Below are 14,210 nucleotides of genomic sequence, written 5' to 3'. Positions count from 1 at the left end.
GAAGAAGAACCTGTAACAATGGATTAGTTCTCTGTCTGCCCTGCGTGGTATTTAAGTGAGCCCGTATACGAACCAACATACTTATCATACATACATTTAGCATATAATAAATTTAGCTTGGATTGAATATCTCTTGATTATGTTTTCTCTTATTCCAATACCAGATTTGAATTACGCAATTTCTAACAGTATACAGAAGATAGCCCTATTTGGTAAAATACCAAGTCCATATTATGGCAAGAACAGCTCAAATAAGCAAAGAAAAAACGACAGTCCATCATTACTTTAAGACATGAAGGTCTGTCAATACGGAACATTTCAAGAACTTTGAAAGTTTCTTCAAGTGCAGTCACAAAAACCATCAAGCGCTATGATGAAACTGGCTCTCATGAGGACCGCCACAGGAATGGAAGACCCAGAGTTACCTCTGCTGCAGAGGATAAGTTTATTAGAAAACTTCAGAAATTGCAGCCCAAATAAATGCTTCACAGAGATCAAGTAACAGACACATCTCAACATCAACTGTTCAGAGGGGACTGTGTGAATCAGGCCTTCATGGTCGAATTGCTGCAAGGAAAGCACTACTAAAGGACACCAATAAGAAGAAGAGACCTGCTTGGGCCAAGAAACACAAGCAATGGACATTAGACCGGTGGAAATGTGTCCTTTGGTCTGGAGTCCAAATTTGAAATTTTTGGTTTCAACCGCCGTGTCTTTGTGAGACGCGGTGTGGGTGAACTGATGATCTCCGAATGTGTAGTTCCCACCATAAAGCATGGAGGAGGAGGAGGTGTTATGGTGTGGTGGTGCTTTGCTGGTGACACTGTCTGTGATTTATTTAGAATTCAAGGCGCACTTAACCAGCATGGCTCCCACAGCATTATGCAGCGATATGCCATCCCATCTGGTTTGGGCTTGCCAACAAGGGTTTTGCCACCAAGTATTAAGTCATGTTTTGCAGAGGGGTCAAATACTTATTTCCCTCATTAAAATGCAAATCAATTTATAACATTTTTGACTTGTGTTTTTCTGGATTTTTGTTGTTGTTATTCTGTCTCTCACTGTTCAAATAAACCTACCATTAAAATTATAGACTGATCATTTCTTTGTCAGTGGGCAAATGTACAAAATCAGCAGGGGATCAAATACTTTTTTCCCTCACTGTATATCCCCCTTTTTGTCAGCATCCCTTTGACTGCCTCATGGATATCTTCTCCCCGTGTGTGCTTCTAGATTTGTTAAACCCAACAGCTCCTCACAGAATTCCTTCATTGTTTCGTTATAAAATCTGACAAACACCAGAAGCTGGGCATTATCAGTTGATTCATCCACAGCTAATGAAATGCATGGTGCATTCTGAATGGCCTCAAGTTGTTTAGTTAAATCTTCAGCTAATATTTCAGTTCTCCTCATTGCTGTGGAATGACCGTGGGATCTGTTTGATCATTTCCCTGAGCTCATCTTTTTGTTTACCTTCAAGCAAGGTGTCAGCAACTCCACACATGCACACTTTTACCATCTCAGCGTCAGAATTTTTTTTGGTATGTTTTCCCAAAACCCAAGCTATCCTCAGTGAACATTTACATTTTAGTCATTTAGCACAGGAGCAATTAGGGTTAAGTGCCTTGCTCAAGGGCACATCAACAGATTTTTCACCTAGTCGGCTCGGGGATTAGAACCAGCGACCTTTCGGTTACTGGCACAACGCTCTTAACCACTAAGCTACCTTGCACGTTGTTAGGCTGTCAGGGAATTAACAAGGACTTTGGTGGACCTCTCGTATTGGGATTTGAGTTGGTTAATCTTGTTCGTTCTCACCTCCGTGTTTATGGGATACGTCTGATCGAATTTACTATGCCTGGTGTCATAATGGTGCTTAACAATGGCACTTTTTACGAGAGTTACGGACTCACAGCATATCAGGCACATTGGTTTTGTGCTAGTTTCGGGGAGAATTAATAAATACTGTTCCGTCCATTCGTCTTTGAATATACGGTTTCAGAGTGAACTTTTCTTTTCTTTTTAACAAGCCATATTAACAAAGACACTGGTAACTAAGCTCCTTCTATCTGTGATATTTACATTTGAACCGCGGTCAAATCTTTCTCTTCATTTCTGCCTGCTTTTTCCGCAGAGGATATTTGGATATATGTGATTGGGTAAGACGCGGCCTCTTGTGTTTGCATATAACCACGCGATTGGATTAGACGGGGCACTAGTAGAGGTGGGCGTTGCTTCGAGAGAGAGCGCGAGAAAGAACGGTTGCTGAGTTAAAGGGGCCGCTACGCCCGGTGTATAAAAAAAAAAAAAAAAAAAAAAAGATGTCTAAAATAATGTGTTTACTTTTATATAACAAAATGCGATGTTGTCCGGTCCGGATTGACCCTTTTCTGGGTCCGGACCGCGGTCCGCCAGTTGAGTTTGGCTGGCCTATCGCTTCCTCTCGTTTTGAGAGTCTTTTGACCTTACAAAGATGGCGCACTCAACGCTGTCATTTCCTCGGTTCCGGCCGTTCCTATGGATACAGGTTCTTGCGGAAATTGTGAAAAGGTCAGAAGTGTTTAGCACTTTCCAGCTAAGTTAGCAGAATGACATCTCCTCCATTTGAAGAAGTTGAACTGAGCAAGAAACACGAAGAAATGTGAGCTATTGTCCAGTTAAACAATTTGAGGGAAATCTTGACCATTAGTAACGTGTCGTTAAGGTTAGCTAACGCTAGTGAAAACCTGAATGTGCTTGGTGTCTAACTTAGTCTAATGTTAGCTCAGTCAGAACCATGTAACGTTAACATTAAGTTTAACCAAAGATACTGATAAACGGTAAATGTAACTAATGCTAAGTAGCTGATAAAATAGGCAGCAGATCCGAGCGGCTTGCTTACAGCTGCACTAGGGTAGGACAGCATTCCTGTTTACACTGAGTACATATAACATTAGGAATACCTGCTCTTTCCATGACATATAGACTGACCAGGTGAAAGCTATGATCCCTTATTGATGTCACTTGTTCATTTCTGCTTCAATCAGTGTAGATGAAGGGGAGGAGACCAGTTAAAGAAGGAATTTTAAAGCTTTAAGACCATTGAGACATGGATTGTGAATGTGTGCCATTCAGAGGGTGAATGGGCAAGACAACAGATTTGTGCCTTTTGAACGGGTATGGTAGTAGGTGCCAGGTGCACCGGTTTGAGTGTGTCAAGAACTGCAACGCTGCTGGGTTTTTAACGCGCAACAGTTTCCTGTGTATCAAGAACGGTCCACCACCCAAAGGACATCCAGCCAACTTGACACAACTGTGGGAAGCATTGGAGTCAACATGGGCCAGCATCCCTGTGGAACGCTTTCGACGCCTTGTACGGTCCATGCCTCGACTAATTGAGGCTGTTCTGAGGGCAAAAGTGGGTGCAACTCAATATTAGTAAGATGTTCCTAATATTTTGTACACTCAATGTATATTAAGACACAGCGGAACCGACGAGATATTGCTCAGAAAACATACCTCAATCCAGGTATGAGAAATGCGGTAAACTCCGAATTGTCCCATTTATCCCAACTGTTACACTGAGAAGATTGAACAACTGCTCGTTTTTAAGTAAACTGACAATGGCTTTTCCAAAATGGCTGCTGTGGCTTCTGCTACCTAGCATGAGGACGAAAAGGACAGTTTTCCGGAAAAACTAGCAGTTGGGATAATGGAACTATTCGGAGTACAACGCATTTCTCATTCTTGGATTGAGGTACGTTTTCCGAGCCATATCTCGCGTCGGCTCCGCGTGTCATAATATACACAGGAATAACGGTCTGACCCTAGGGCAGCTGTAAGCACGCGGATCGGATCTGCTGGCAAGCTGATAATTGCGTGTTCAAGAGCATTAAAACAGTGATGTATCATGGGTAAATTGTGACTGATTGATCTACAAATAATATTGAGTAGTTATTTGTGATGCAAGGTGATTTGTAGATCAGTCAGTCAGCAGTTGTCTGCACTGTCGGCTGCGATGTCAAACAAGCCCATTAGCTAACTTTAGTTAGCCCCCTGAGAGTTTGTTGAAAATGTCCTAATTGGCTTTGGCTTTCTGAATATCCAGAACAAAAGTATAGCTAGCTCAAATGTAGCTCTACTTGAATAACTAGTGTATGCAGAGCCTAAAGCTCATTTTCACATTGGAAGCATAGTTAAGGAAGTCATCCATGTTGTGTCAGTCTAGGGAAGAGGGCTGTGCTCCTTCAGCAGATGGAGAGTCGATATGAGCAACAGAAGAGCAAGAGGAGGCAGCAGGTGAAGCTGTCACAAGCGGCACATGAGAGAAATGCCCAACTCCTCCAGGTATGAATCTACCAAGTGCCTCTCAGACCTGCTGCTAGGTTCTCTACTTGAATGTACACGTTCAGTGCATGGCTTTTGATGTGCATGTTGATGAGGCTGGTATAGGCTTTGAAGGCTATGTGAAATGGAATAGCTGAATTTGTGATAGGCTGATCCTTTCTCCAACGACAGGACTTGCAGAAAATTGAGAATCGTCTCAGAACAAGAGAACTCCCACACCCTGACATCCTCAGTTTGGAGGTAAGGGATCTCTAATAAGTAACAACAAATTAACAATGCATGCCGTCTCTCTGAAGATTCCCTAATTTTCAATGGGAGCTATTTTGAGTTGTGTTGCAGCCTGACCCTACTGTACCTGATAATCAAGTACAGTCAGGGGTCACAGATTGTTGGTGACACAGGCCGCTGTACTGTTCTAGACTCGTTACTGGGCATCAGTTGAGGAGAAGATCCCAGAATGGGAGCGCTTCCTCCTGGGTAAGGGCCCACATCCTAGCAGTGACCCTAGCAGAACACCGAAACAACGGAAACAGAAAACCACACCCAGAGACCATGCCCCCACACAAGATGGGGCTCTGCCTCCTCGTCCTATACTGAAACATGACAAATGACTTGAAGTGGACAATCTGTTTTGGCTTTTGACTTCATCTTATGTGATCAAGCAAGGAGAAACTAAAATCAGTCGACAGTTACACTAGTGTCATATGGGCTGTTTTCCTATGAGAAGAACAGTATTCTTAGCACCAACTGTATTGAGTAGGCATCATGTTGATTTACATATGTTTACACTGCAGCTCCTTTTTGTGCTCAGCCATTTTGATGTCTCAGGGTGAAGCTCAGATTTAGCCTATTTAGCCACAGTCTACATAATTGCTCCTCTTGATTGCAATGTTTACAAGCAAGGCTCACACTTTCAGTGTGAGGATATTGTCTGTAGCAATTTATGGGAATCCCATCAGAATTTTATTTGAAACAAGAATATGGTGTCTTTGAATTCATGGCTCATATCTGGCCACTAGGGGGAGGTAGCACCATAGATTTGGATAACAAAGGCACATTCCTTCAGTTAGTTAGCCTCAGGTCATTCACTTCACCATCTGTCACTCATCAATGATTTAATCAAAATTGCTCTTATTTATTTGCATATATTGTCTGTATACTAGCTATGTTCTTTTCTTATTTATACAGTAAAGCACTTTTTTTTGCTCAAACATACTGTGCAATATCTTTTCTTTCTTTTTTTTACAATCAATGCTAAAGGTATATTATATATTATGGTAAACCTCAAGCCATTCATCATTCAATTACCGTCCCCATTCTTGTTTAAGTTTAAGCAATGTGCATATATTTAACCAATAAACAGTTTCTTATTATTCACCTAATTCTTCATTGATTTATTCCGTTCACTGCAACCTTACTTTTTTCTAATAAATCATTATATTTATAGTTTAGCTTATTAGTCCGTTAAAAAGCATGAGCTGACGCACACTTAACTTTGTAGAGTTGACTAACAGAGAATAAACTACAAAAATAAAATGTTGCACACTCTATATATACACCCAACAATTTAATACATGTATCCATAAACTTGTTGGGAGCATATTAAGAATTTAGCTTATTAGCGTATAACTATTTTAAACTTTTTTTTTTATGAACCAATCCAGCACCCCCCACACTTCATCATACACTGCCTTTAGAAAGTTTTCACAACCCTTGACTTTTTCCACATTTTGTGTTACAGCCTGAATTTAAAATGGATTAAATTGAGATTTTGTGTCACTGGTTTACACACAATACGCCATAATGTCAAAGTGGAATTATGTTTTTAGAAATGTGTACAAATTTAATACAAAATGAAAAGCTGAAATGTCTTGAGTCAATAAGTATTCACCAACTTTGTCATGGCAAGCCTAAATAAGTTCAGGAGTAAAAATTTACTTAACAAGTCATCTAATAAGTTGCATGGACTTACTGTGTGCAATAATAGTGTTTAACATGATTTTTGAATGACTACCTCATCTCTGTACCCCCACACACGCAATTATCTGTAAGGTCCCTTAGTCGAGCAGTATGTTTCAATCACTGATTCAACCACAAAGACCAGGGAGGTTTTTCAATGTCTCGCAAAGAAGGGCACCTATTGGTAGATGGGTAAAAATAAAATAAAAAAGCAGACATTGAATATCCCTTTGAGCGTGGTGAAGTTATTAATTACACTTTGGATGGTGTATCAGTACACCCAGCCACTACAAAGATATAGGCGTCCTTCCTAACTCCATTGCCGGAGAGGAAGGAAACTGCTCAGGGATTTCACCATGAGGACAATCATGTTATGGGTATGCTTGTCATCAGCAAGGACTAGGGAGTTGTTTAGGATAAAAAGAAACGTAATAGAGCTATACACAGGCAAAATCCTAGAAGAAAACCTGGTTGTCTGCTTTCCAACAGACACTGGGAGACAAATCCACCTTTCAGCAGGACAATAACCTAAAACACAAGGCCAAATATACATCTGGAGTTGCTTACCAAGATGACATTGAATGTTCCTGAGTGGCATAGATATAGTTTTGAATTAAATCGGCATGAAAATCTATGGCAAGACCTGAAAATAGCTGTCTAGCAATGAACAACCAACTTGACAGAGCTTGAAGAATTTTAAAAGGAATAATGTGCAAATATTGTACAATCCCGGTGTGCAAAGCTCCTTAGACTTACCCAGAAAGATCCACATCTGTAATCGCTGCCAAAGGTGATTCTAACATGTATTCACTCAGTGGTGTGAATAGTTGTGTAAATTAAATATTTCTGTATTTCATTTTCAATAATTTTGCTAAAATTTCCAAAATCATGTTTTCACTTAGTCATTATGGGGTATTGGGAATTCTGGCTGTAACACAACAAAATGTGGACTGTCAAGGGGTATGAATACTTTCTGAAGGCACTGTATGTTGTGCATTAGGGGGTTGAATATATTAGCCTGAGCCATTGAGCTGTTCTCTGGAATGTCTCTAAACCATTTATATAGTCATTGAAGAGTCCTCTTTATATTTGAGCTACAATGTGATTGTGCTGTCTTTATTAAACAAAGCCTCCAGAAGGACCTTCTGTGTCTGCGATAATTGCTTTTTTTTATTGTACCTTTTATTCAAGGGTAGCCTGAGGTCAGCCAGTTACCATATGTTCATAATACTCCATAGAAATGTGTGTAAAATGACCCATTCATTTCTGCAGGTCCATTAGGCTTGCATAAACTTCTGTGGTTCTCAAGACAGGTTTTTTGGGGGGAGTCTGTTTGTTAGGTAGTTGGTATCACTTTGATCAGAAAGCGTTATTGCTAGTAAAGTTAGAATGCCTGTCTGTGTTTTCTTGTGTTATTTTACCATTATACAGTAGACCATATTCAGTATGACAAATGGTCCCATTTATGGGGTTACAAATTGGTCAAAATGTTAGATTGTTTACACCAACATAATCGAGAGTTCTGTTCAGATATTTTCAGCTAAGACACAGGCCGTAGTGACAGTGTTAAGGAGCTGCTGTGTGGAGAAGGTACACGGGACAAAATGTGAGCTCTGATGAAGGTGGACGTCTCGCTGTTAAACAGGACGCAAAAACACAGCGAGCCTTTCCACCTGCTTTCTGACTGTCAAAGCAGCACAAACCACCCCTCTGCCCTCCCTCCTCCACCTCCCTCGTTCTTCCTTCTCTCCTTCCCTCTCTGTGGCAGAGATGGCATCCCTGATTCAGCCTAATTGCGATGATGAAACCTGCACTGGCTTGACGCGGAGTGGCGGCTTGACAAACGCAATCATCCGGATGGCCTTGGTTGAAGTGGCCATGGTTGGCAGCTGCCCTGACTCCTCAGATGGGACCCGCTCCTGCCCCCGAGGTCAGGCAGGCACCAATTGCCATGGAGGGGGGCTAATGGGGGATGGTGATGGTGGGAGGGGTGGTTGTGGGTGAAGATTTGAGGAGGGTGAATGAGGGCAGGGGAACAGGCAGCAAATTATCTAAAAGGGTTTTGAAGAGCACGATCTGGAGCCCTTCCAAATGACTAGATTCGCATTATGTATTCTAATGGTGAAGGCCCTGAGGTGGATTAGCTACGGACACCACAGTCCCGTCACGCCCCCGGCTGGCAGACCAGGCCCCTGTTACCAGGTCCTGCCAGCCAGTCCCAGCCCTGACAACCCTCCCTGAGTCCCCTGACCCCCATTACCCCACAGACACCTGGGTTAAAGCCAACCTCTCAAATTCAGCAGCAGGATTATCAGCTGACAGAGGAGGCTAGGAGGTGACCCCCTCCATCTCTAATAGCATATGCATTTGAAACCGTATGATTACATTATTTGGGGCGTCTATTGAGAGCATGCTGAGAGGCTCCTGAGAAGCACAATAACTGGTTAGCTGTCGACTTCAATTGATTGGATAATGGATGATTGCATGTTGTATTTTATTGAATAATGTGTAGTGTAGTGAGCACTGCAAAACAGAACTAAGATTTTGGCATCATTTGGTTTTGTTTTTCTATTCTTTTATAACATTTTGTTATTATGTAATAGAAGTCCAAACACACATCACATTTTTTGTAGTACACTTTCTTTTTAAATCGACCTACAGTATTTGAAAATAAACCAATGTTAAAATGCTGTTTCTCGAAATAACATGGGGGCTCCATACTGTACAATGTACTCCCGTATTATTCCTTATCACTCCTTTGATCATGTCATGTCAACTCTGGCTAAGTGCATGTCCTGCCAGGCAGGCCTGTGCCTACTGTATCAGCTAAGAGAGGAGTTGACTGTGTGTTGTTCATGTTGTGGTGGATTAAAGAGAAGTCTACATGTGGCACACTAAAAGGAAGTAACACTGACCTTAAGGGAACGCCACACTGTTCAGTATTGACTGGCCAATCTTAAGTATAGTGTTTCCTCCTAAATGGACCAGAGGTTTTTTGTGTCAACATAATCATATACCTCACTGCACTTCACTGTCTCTCTGTACTCCTTACAAAGAAAGCTTTCGGCACATACTTTTTCAATTGTAGTGCACTTAAACACAAATGTCTTTCATATACTGGAGCTTGTCTGGGATTTTTTGATTATTCTTAGACTATTGCTGCTGTAATGCTGGGAACTCCTGCAGTGTTTTTTCCCCTTTTCAAATGCATACTTACAATGTTTTCAGCTCTTTTTCCACAAGCCTACCGGTGAGGTAAGGGAAGTTATAACATATAGTTTTATTTGAGTTGAGTGTGTATGACTGCAAGAATATGTCTCTGTTAGTGTGTGAGAGAGTGGATTTTGTTGTTTTTTCCTTTTCAACATTGATACTATGGAGGAAAGAATGCATTCACAGTATGTCCTGAACAACATGTTGGATGTACAGAATATGTATTTTTTATCACATCTTCTATCGTATGAAAAATAATTACATTTTAATTGCTTGGATCAATCTCCATTGTGTTAATGGAAGTCACAAAGTTAATTAGTTTTACTTGTGTTCAGTCCTCTATCCTCTTACCAGTGCCTAACAACTGGTGAGAATGCTCATCCTAATTTGACACAACTTGTAGGATCTCATTATAAGGGGCCTTATTTGTGTGAACGAACACCGTGGTTCTGGAGTAGTACGTCATTAGCCCTTGTGGGTAAGCACAGCAGTAGTGGACATTTCTCAGCAGGGCCAGCCCAGGTCAAAGGGATTAGCACCGGACATCCCAGAATTAGCGATCCTGACCAACAATGAGACTGATTTAATTCCACAAAAATAGAGCTCAGTCTCTGCAGGGTGTGATGGAGAACATTACTCATTTTATTATTCACTTATTTATCTAGTTATAGAAATGTGTTGATATAAAGTTGTATGCTTGCCTATTAATTTGGTATTGTTTATCTATTTAATTGTTTTTGACAGTGGCCAACATTAGTTTTTACTCATGACTCCTCATGGACACCAATCTCATTGCTGTCAGTGCACGTCAGAACAGTGAGAGGCTGAGGCTGGAAATGTGGAGCAGATTGTTTTGGGGTCAGGGTTCTCTAATCCTCCCAGAGACAGAGGTGAAAGGAGTGGGCAAGGGGACAGAGTCCCCTTCAGCTCCTTGGCCCTGGGCTCTGAGGGTGGGCGGACGGACTGGTCCTGGGTGGAGGTCAATCTCTGGAGACTGACAGACAGTGATGTGATTCCAGTAGGGCAGAGCTGGCACATGGCTCCTACGAGCCCAGCACCCATAGGCCTCTAAGCCACAAAGCACCTTCTACCACCCGTGTCCTTGACGAGCCAAGAAAGGCAGTGTGTGTGTGTGCGCGTGTATGTACATTTACATTGTGTAAAGGTATAGAAGGATTTTAATTAGATTTGGTGGGGAAAGTGTTGACTAGTTTTATCAAGGAATTGTACTTGTATTTAATGGATAGCATGATTGCAGTGTAGGCCTACACAATGCACACTCCAATTTGCTGGTGTAATATGCTAGGCTACTGCACCCAAAAAATATATTTAGAAAATCCAAGATCCTAAGGAGGTGTTTGAAACCAAATGTGGATTACATATTTGTTATGTTTTTGTATTGAAATGTTATTTTTTTTTTTTACAATAAACTGTCTTTATAATATTCAATAGCTTTCGTGGTGTCATATATACACATGCATGTTCCAATCCTATCATTTTCCAGTGTCGAGTACCCACTGCATATTTTGAGCAGCTACAACAATATTATTGCTGACTGCCCTTTTGGACATTATTAAAAAGTTTCCAGAACACCATGTAGTTGGCTGGCTGATTCCATATTTTCAACACCATTGTCCAGGAATGCGCCTTGTGGGTTCTTTGTGCCAAGAGCCAACGCTTCTTCTAGCTAGGGGCGCAACCAGCCTGTGCGCTCCTCCAGCAGCGAAATAAATTGCTTTCCAAAATGATGGTAAGGGTTGATTTAATTAGAATTTAATGTGGGCTAAACGGGGGAAACTGATGTAGTTAACATTTGGTGGACTTAATTGGTCCTTTTATCTCCTCTCAGCCCTTAAAAACGCCGAAACTACTCCCGTTAATCTCCCAATCAATTGAATTGGTCAAACAAAAGTCTTGCTCTACTTTTCTTCCTGTCTCAGCCGAGCCTTTTGTTACTTGTAAATGCCTCAATTTTGGGTGATCCTGATCGTGTAGATGTACTCTATTGTTGACAGTTGATTAATGCGCTCTTGTGTTGGTAATCTCTTTCGCTGTCTTACATGTGCACGCAGTAATGAGCTCCGTTGTCAATTAACGTGTTTCTAGAAGCGAAGCTGGTTGCTCAGATGTTTGAGAGGTATGTGCAGAGAAAAGGGCAACGCTGCTGCCTTTAGGTTGTTTACTCCAGTCCCCAGCACTCTTTTCTCCGGCTTTGGACAAGACGGACACTAGTGCATAGCCCTGACGCTTTTCTACACACAAACATTTATTTTGAGAAACTCACACCATGCGCATTTCCCCATCTATAGACTATTCCCTGACAAAGATGGATGAATGGATACTGAAATTCAATGTAGGCTGAGTTGTAAAGATTATTTATACAAAACACAAACCAAACCCGTTATAAGACGTAAAAACAAGTACCATTGGCAACACTTTACATACTGTGTGAACTGTGATAATTATTCGGCCCGTCAACCCAATATGGTTCAGATTGTCAGTGCAAGGGGATACCAACTTGATAGCGTTGCCTATTGTTTAATTGGGCATAACTGACCCCGTGATATTCTAGCTATGTTTGTGTTGGAATTTCATTATGATATTTTTCTGCATATGCCAACCCCCTACCCGCAACTCATTGACTGTAGTCAATTAAAGTGTATTATTTGATGATGCTTTGGAATGTTTGTATAGAACAATTGCCTATAGTCTATCCTACGTAGGCTACGAATTAAAATATGAGAATAATTAGGCCTAACGAAAGTACATTTGAGAATTGTTTTATTCTTCTCATAGCACAATTAAAGCCTACACTTAATAACATTTATGACGCAATGTGACGTGGCTTTCTTGAATTTCTATTGAAAACTCGGTAGCCTAAACTGGAATTGCGCACAATCTGAGTCTGGCACTACACATGAGTGTTCAAATTACGCACAATGTTCAACGCCAACAAATAGGAGTAGGGTGTGAAATATCAAAATATATGCCTAGAGCCTATATGTTGAACAATAATGTCAGCCTTTAGCTGATGTGACAATTATTTTTTTTTTTTTTACTGACAATATAACAATAATGGTTTTGGAAAAAACACACTAGTTGGTATCTTCTGGTCTTTTAAGCAGCTTGTGTGGGACCAGGGGGGACCAGAGGTGAACAGCCCATTCAACTGGTTATATTAGCCTTCTAACCCGTCCCTGGGCATGGTGTATAATTACTAACCGTTCTAATTGGTAGACCGAGATTTGTGAGCACGCGCCCGTCTCTCGTCAGAATTTCTGTTAGCGCACAAGGATAATATTGTTCCAGGAGCCGTGTGCAGAATACGTTATCCTTTATTAAAGTTGGACAGAGGTGGATGATATGGCCCAAGTGCTCTATTATTCATATTCTGATGAACACGTCTTGATGCGGTGAAGCCTCCCCTCGAGGGCGTTTAGCTGATTAATGTAATTCGCATTCAAGAGTGCAGTTTATATCAGATCATTACATTTTAGTCATTTAGCAGACGCTCTTATACAGAGCGACTTACAGTTAGTGAGTGCATACATTTTTCACACTGGCTCCCCGTGGAAATCGAACCCACAACCCTGACGTTGCAAGCGCCATGCTCTACCAACTGAGCTACAGGAGGCCTTTACACGGAAGTCAAGTGTAGCATCATCAGACTTGTCTCTTTGTCTGGCAAAAAGTGCTTAAACTGAATTTATAGCCACCAATTTAAAGTGGAGGTTTATGATTTACATTTTTACATTTTAGTCATTTAGCAGACGCTCTTATCCAGAGCGACTTACAGTTAGAGAGCGCATACATTTTCAATGATGCTGCACAGGCCTAACAGTTACTTCTCTCAACCAAGTAACAGGAGCCATGTATTATTGCCGTATAAACCCAGACTAGCCTACACACTGGTGCTAGTAAAACAGCTGCTTGCAAAGCTTTTTTTGTGAAAAAGCAAACATCTGGATATTTGAGAGGATGAAATTGCCTATAGGCCTATCAGACGGATCACTGTCTTCGCAACTGGTTGGTTTGCATAGGCTACGTATAGCTTGATTTGGAAGAAGGCTGAAACGTTGGCCTATTGCAATATGATATGAGCCAAGCGTTATGAAATATCAATACAATTCTGTTCTGATATGTTATAGGCCTTTTCAAATAATTGAATGTAAACGTTTTCGATAACATTTTATTTAGGATACACTTTTTATTTCCTATTAATAAATGGCAACAGATGAAATTGTTAAACATTTAATTTTATGCATAAGTTATGTTGATGTATAAAACGTTTTATCCACATGTAGGTTACAATTTAGTTGTATGTAGCCTACATAGTAATGTATAAAAATGCGCCCACGGTAAAATACTTTTAAATTACATTTTATTTTAATATTATTTACAATTCGATTTTCACACGTTATGCAATAGAAAGAAAAAACACGTCCTCCTGAATTTACCCATGGGTGGAGCAAATAGTAATTTCCTTCGTAAATGTTTATAACATGAATTCATTCACGGTCAGAATTTACTGCACTGCTGCAACAATACAAAGTTCCCATCCTCATTATTATAATTTTGAAATCGAATAACAACCTAAAACACAAATTGCCTTCCATCAGTCTATCAAGTCGTCACAATGTTTTATTTTTATGCTTTATAGTTTCCCTTCTTTTAACAATTTTATTTGATGTTTTCATCACTCACTGAAAACT

The 14,210-nt window shown here is 40.7% G+C and overlaps 1 protein-coding gene across 1 annotated transcript; it reads left to right on the top strand.

Moving 5' to 3' along the window:
- Positions 1–2,550: 2,550 nt before the first annotated feature.
- Positions 2,551–5,703, top strand: cep15 (centrosomal protein 15). Its single transcript, XM_084172795.1, has 4 exons — positions 2,551–2,641; positions 4,203–4,326; positions 4,498–4,566; positions 4,746–5,703. The coding sequence occupies exons 1-4, from the start codon at positions 2,589–2,591 to the stop codon at positions 4,935–4,937; spliced, it is 438 nt and encodes a 145-aa protein (XP_084028921.1). The 5' UTR covers positions 2,551–2,588; the 3' UTR covers positions 4,938–5,703.
- The last annotated feature ends 8,507 nt before the right edge of the window (positions 5,704–14,210 follow it).

The sequence above is a fragment of the Coregonus lavaretus genome (assembly GCF_964263955.1).
Source record: "Coregonus lavaretus genome assembly, chromosome: 12".
In the NCBI taxonomy this organism is placed as follows: Eukaryota; Metazoa; Chordata; class Actinopteri; order Salmoniformes; family Salmonidae; genus Coregonus; species Coregonus lavaretus.
Note: the sequence above shows the minus strand (reverse complement) of the source record. Positions and strands in the feature narration are given on the sequence as shown.

Excerpts from the sequence above, each read along its gene's own strand:
- cep15 (XM_084172795.1), top strand. The coding sequence starts at position 2,589 with ATGACATCTCCTCCATTTGAAGAAGTTGAACTGAGCAAGAAACACGAA. Across the intron at positions 2,642-4,202 it reads AGCAAGAAACACGAAGAAAT|TCTAGGGAAGAGGGCTGTGC; the intron begins GTGAGCTATTGT and ends ATGTTGTGTCAG. Across the intron at positions 4,567-4,745 it reads CTGACATCCTCAGTTTGGAG|ACTCGTTACTGGGCATCAGT; the intron begins GTAAGGGATCTC and ends GTACTGTTCTAG.